We start from the raw sequence: 6,000 nt of genomic DNA on the forward strand, positions 1-6,000 counted from the left end.
GCTCTGCCTGTCAGTGTTATTTCTGTATGAATACTCCCACATAGAACATTACCGATTTCTGCCCAGGAAGAAATCTTGGAGCCATTTGGGGATCCTCTCTCCCCAAGCGAAAGCGTGGATTTGCATTGTTTGGGGGACCACAGGTGGAGTTCTCTTTTCCCTATTTTCCTTTTAAATGTCAGATACTGGTCTTCACTCCATGGGTGTCTGGCTTTGTGGCTGCAGGGAGCCCACCATCACACAAGTGTGACCTACTCTTGCACACCAGCCTCTCCCTCTGCATATACTGATTTATGTGCTTGAATTTTCCTTCTCTGTCTTGCTACCCTTGGCAATGGTAAGGGGTATATTGTCAAACATCTTTTCAAACTCTCAGGAAAAGTGCTTACAATATTTCCACTACACTTTGTTCTTATCTTTGCGAAAGCAACTTGAGGTACGCTTCTGAGACAGTGACTCTATTGAATCCTTCTGCAGCAGTTTGACTCCTAACACTGTCAGGCACATAATAAGTGCTCTGTCAATACGTGTGGGATGAATAATTGAAAGTGGGTAGTGGAAGGTGTGAATGGGACTCACTTTAAAACGGTATCACATATAGGTTCCCAGCACATCCTATAGGACTAACCGCGTCAGGACCCTATGGTCCCATAGATTTAATTGCTTTCGGCCTTATGGTGATCCCTTCCCATTTTGAGAAAGTGAAATATTTGATATTTATCTTAACATTTTGGTATTACCTTGTCCTCATAGAATTTTTTTCATATTAAAAAAGTTCTTATTCTATTCTTTCTACTCTATTCTATTCATTTTGCCTTTTAGGGCCATACCTGTGGCATATGGAAGTTCCCGGGCTAGGGGTTGATTTGGAGCTGCAGCTGCTGGCCTAAGCCACAGCCACAGCCACAGCAATGCTGTATCTAAGCTGCCAGTTCTGAGCTTAATATCTGCCGTTTGTAAATAATTTAAAAAAAATTCAATTTAATTTAATTTAATTTAATTTTTGTCTTTTTGTCTTTTTAGGGCTGCACCCTTGTCATATGAGGTTCCCAGGCTAGGGGTCAAATCTGAGCTGTAGCTGCCTGCCTACAGCTACACCAGATCTGAGCCACGTCTGCAACTTACACCACATCTCATGGCAATGCTGGATTCTTAACCCACTGAGCAAGGCCAGGGATTGAACCTGGGTCCTCATGGATGCAAGTCAGATTTGTTTCCACTGAGCCACGGTGGGAACTCCTATAAAGAAATATTTAAAAAATTTAAATTAAAAACATTTTATTGGGGTACAGTTGATTTACAACCTACACCACAGCTCATGGCAACACTGGATCCTGAACACACTGGGTGAGGCCAGGGCTGGAACGTGCATCCTCATGGATACTAGTTGGGTTCGTTAAAGCTGAGCCTTCTTCCCATTTTTGAGAAAATGAAATTTTATATTTGTCTTTATATGTTGGTATTGTCTCATTCTCATAGAATTATTTTCATATTAAACAATTTCTTTTTTAAAAATTAAAGATGATTTACAATGTTGTGCCAATTTTTGCTATACAGCAAAGTGACCCAGTCATGGACACACACACACACACACACACACACACACACATATATACACTCAATCCCTTTCTCATACTATCTTCCATCATGTGGGACCTCATTGCTTATCGTTGTCCTCACAGAATTTAAATCCTTTCTGAATGCTCCAGTCGTTTCTTTAGTCTCCTCATGGCTGATTTCATTTCCTGGTTCCTCAAGGTATAGATCATAGGATTGAGCAGCGGAGAGATGACAGTGAAGGTGACAGAGATAGCGGTATCCGTGGGGAGGGCGGTGAAGGGCCGGGCGTAGACGTAGATGCAGGGCACGAAGTGCAGGGTCACCACGGTGATGTGGGAGGTGCAGGTGGAGATGGCTTTCCTCCTGCCCTCCCCCTGGTGAGACCTCAGCATCCTGAGGATGACTGTGTACGAGATGAGGAGAAAGAAGAATATGAACCAGCTGACCAGTCCATTGTTGGAAATCATCAGGAGCTCCAGGGTGAAGGTGTCAGTGCAGGCGAGTTTGAGGACCTGGGGGACATCACAGTAGAAAGTGGCCAGAACATTGGGTCCACAGAAGGGGAGTGGGAGCAGCAGGGAGATCTGCGCAACGGAGTGGACAAAGCCCCCCACCCAGGAGGCCACCACGAGGCTAGCGCATCGTTCCTTCCTCATGATGGTCAGATAGTGGAGGGGTCTTGAGATGGCCACGTAGCGATCAAAGGCCATCACAGAGAGAGAGAAAACATCTGCTCCCCCCAGAAGGTGGAAGAAGAACATTTGGGTGACACAGCCATTGAAGGAGATGGTCTTTCTCTCTGACAGAAGATCAACTAGGACCTTAGGAGCTGTGATGGAGGAGAAGCAGATGTCAAGAACGGAGAGGTTGCGGAGCAGGAAGTACATGGGGGTGTGCAGATGAGATTCCCAGGTAACTGTCACCATGATGAGGAGGTTTCCCACCAGAGTCGTCATGTACACCAAAAGCAAAAAGACGAATAAGACCCAGCTCAGCTCTCGCGACTGAGTAATTCCCAGGAAAATAAATTCTTTCACTCGGGTATAATTTCCCTGATCCATTGAGTCACAGATCTTTTTTTTCAAGTATATCTCTGGAAGAAATAACAGCATGTTAAAGAATGTGTTATGAAATCTACTAGTGTTTTTTCTGTCACTTGAGTTTTTTTTCCTTTTTCTTTTTCATGGCTGCACCTTGCTACTGATGCTGTGGTTCAAAGCCCTCTTCCCAACAACTGGGAATAAGTGTAAAGTGCCATTTACCCTCTAGGGATTTTTTTTTTTTTTTTTTTTGGCCTAGGAATTTGAACTAATGCATATGTTAAAAAAATTGAGTATTGTATCACACGTCTGCTTATAAATAAATTTATTTCTGTATGCAACTGTAAATATAAGCATTTGCATTAAAAAAAACCTTTACAGAAAGAAAGCAAACTATAATCTTCAATTTGTGCTTCAGTCATCTGGATACCTGGCTTTGGGGCATAGGGGTGGCAACTTTCAAGGTCTCAGCATTATAGCAATGTGGGTAGAATTATGGAGCTCTGTTTTGTTTATTTTTTCCCTCACTTTTACCGAAAATTTATGTTCATCTTATTGCTTCTAAAACCCATCATATCCATGTGAAATATGTATTATGTTCCTGAATTTATGGATGAGGAAATCAAGGCACAGAAAAATTAAGAAACTTGTTCAAGTTCTCACCACTGGTAGAGCCATATCACAAACTGAGATCTGTCTTATTCCAAAGACCTATGGTCTTGGGAGTTCTCTTGTGGTGCAGTGGGTTGAGAATCTAGTACTGTTTTCGCATCAGCTCAGGTTGCTCCTGTGGCATGAGCTCCTGGCCTGGGAATTTCCACTTGCCACAGGTGCAGCCAAAAAAAACAAACAGAAAGAAACCCTAACGACTGCAACTACACTTCTTCCCGCTGTTGGTCAGCCCTTCCCAGAAAATCCTGGAAAGGAAAAAAAAATCCTTTGCCAAGCAAGTGAAAGTAGAATGTGGGCATAAGATGGTGATGTTAGAAGCTGGCGCCTGGTGAATAAAAGGTTTAGGAGTTCCCATCGTGGCGCAGTGGTTAACAAATCCGACTAGGAACCATGAGGTTGCGGGTTCGATCCCTGTCCTTGCTCAGTGGGTTGAGGATCCAGCGTTGCCGTGAGCTGTGGTGTAGGTCGCAGATGCGGCTCGGATCCTGCGTTGCTGTGGCTCTGGCGTAGGCTGGTGGCTACAGCTCCGATTAGACCCCTAGCCTGGGAACCTCCATATGCCGAGGGAGCGGCCCAAGAAATGGCAAAAAGACCAAAAAAAAAAATAAATAAATAAATAAAAAAATAAAAAAAAATAAAAGGTTTGGCTGAAGGGGACTCACATGAGAGGATGTCAGAAGTGACTTGGAAAAAAAAGGAGAATTTTAAAAGTAGACTTTGCAGTCTTTAGAGGTACCTTCGCCCAGAACCTACATCAACCACAAAGTGTTCAGTGCAAGGTGCAGAAATGAGTTCTGGGTAGCATTATCCCAAACACAATCTCCTTCCTAAAATAATGGATATTGTGAGTTCCTACGGATGCTGGATGCTGTCTTTGTACCAAGTGGGGAGGATACTTTGAACCTGCAGCATTGTGCACACTGCGCTGAAACACTGGCTTAATAAAGAAGGAGGGAGGGGAAGTGGATAAAGAAATACAGATGTGGGGAGGGATAAATTAGGAGTTTGGAATTAACATATACACTCCACACTACATAAAACAGATAACCAATAAGGACCTACTGTATAGCACATGGAACTCAATATTTTGGGAAAGGCATCTATAAGTGAAACCTATAAGGGAAAAGCATCTGAAAGAGAAATATGTACATATATCTGTATGAATATCTGAATCACTTTGCTGTATACTTGAAACTGACACACCATTGTAATCAACTATACTTCAATTAAAAAAAAAGAGTTATAATTTTATCTGTTTTTGTAAAGTCAAAAGAAGGATCATGAGGGTTTCTCAGAAATCACCCCATGCTTTGGAAACAAGCTTATCAAACATCTTGGACAGAGCCTGTAAACCGAGGGTTACCCCGCAGCCCAGCTTCCCAGAAAGAATGCTGCTCCATTCTCTACATTGAGTTGAATCTCTGAGAGCTCGCCTATGCCACAATTTTCTCTCTCCCAATACTGAAAAGCCTCTACTCTTAATTGAATCCTTAAATTTTTAGAAGCCTTATGCATATTGAGTTGCGAAGCTGGCCAGATTGCATGTACTAAATTCAGGAATTGCTGACTTTCAGTGCTGTTTTTCCAAGGTAATTGTCCTCCTGAGAGGCAGGAAGTAGCCAGGCACCTTCTCAATCACCTTCAAAACAATTCAAACCTCACCCTCCTCCCTCCCACCCCCTAGTAAAATGCATCACATCCCCTGGAGCCAACTGAACTTCCTCTTCTATTTTACAAGCCACAATTTCCTTCTTCCTCATCGTGAACAACTACTGCTTTTCTTGGCTTCATTAAAAGTCTTGGTTTCAAAAGGAACATTCTATACATTTGTAGCATTTCTGAAAAATCTACACCCCCAGCTTTTGAGTTTTGGAAGTTCACAGGCAAGCACTAACAGACTCAGGCTCCAAGTGAAAAAAATCAACCCTCTTATGATGCTCCCATTGCTTCTTAGAAGTAGGTTCTGGGGAAAGTCTTTGTTTCATGGACAGCCTACCTCAAAGCTAGCGATTTGGTTATGTTTTTCTTTCAGCTGGGAAAGGGCAGACTTGGGGAATCACCTCATTCTGACTCTTCACCTGACAGTGCCTCAACCACCTCTCTTGTCCCTCAGCCACATGCCTAATAAAGGAATTTGCAAAGGGAATATTGTTGTGTATGAATGCAGAAGCTGAGTGGCCAATTCAATGGTGTTCTTGTGAGAGTCATTAAAATGTCACCAAGGCCTCCTCCTTTCTCTCTATCTCCCTCATCGCCTCTCTGCCCCATCCCAGGTGTGCATGCAGAGACACTAGTGCATCTTCAGGACATAGCCTTTTCTCTAGAGGAAGCCCATGAAACGGTGCATTATCATCCTTGGCTTAGGAGGAACATGCTGTGTTGCACCACACCATGGAGCGTGCGTTTTTCCTTCTTCCCAAAATTGTTTTGCTTTCAATCAGCTGGGAAATGAAACTTAAGTAAAAGGGTAACAACAGAAAAACAAATCAGAACTCAGTGGTTACTGTTAGGGTAGCTCTCAGAGACTGGAGGGGGTAGATTTATTTTTATTTTTTATTTTTTGCTTTTTAGGGCTGTACTCGCGGAACATAGAAGTTCCCAGGCTAGGGGTTGAATCTGAGCTGCAGCTGCCAGCCTGCACCACAGCCAGATCCAAGCCCTGTCTGTGACCTACACTACAGCTCACGGCAATGTCAGATCCATCACCCACTGAGGGAGGCCAGGGATT

General features: G+C 43.3%; 1 protein-coding gene across 1 annotated transcript; it reads right to left on the minus strand.

Moving 5' to 3' along the window:
- Positions 1-1,685: 1,685 nt before the first annotated feature.
- Positions 1,686-2,621, minus strand: LOC100515358 (olfactory receptor 4D9). Its single transcript, XM_003122688.4, has one exon. The coding sequence runs from the start codon at positions 2,619-2,621 to the stop codon at positions 1,686-1,688; it is 936 nt and encodes a 311-aa protein (XP_003122736.3).
- Positions 2,622-6,000: the final 3,379 nt, after the last annotated feature.

This window comes from Sus scrofa, chromosome 2, assembly GCF_054392235.1.
Source record: "Sus scrofa isolate SSC_HxYL_T2T_F1_AM1 chromosome 2, Sscrofa_HxYL_maternal_Yorkshire_Landrace_v2.0, whole genome shotgun sequence".
Lineage (NCBI taxonomy): Eukaryota > Metazoa > Chordata > Mammalia > Artiodactyla > Suidae > Sus > Sus scrofa.

Bases quoted from the DNA above. Each gene is read 5' to 3' on its own strand.
- LOC100515358 (XM_003122688.4), bottom strand. From the start codon at position 2,621: ATGGATCAGGGAAATTATACCCGAGTGAAAGAATTTATTTTCCTGGGA.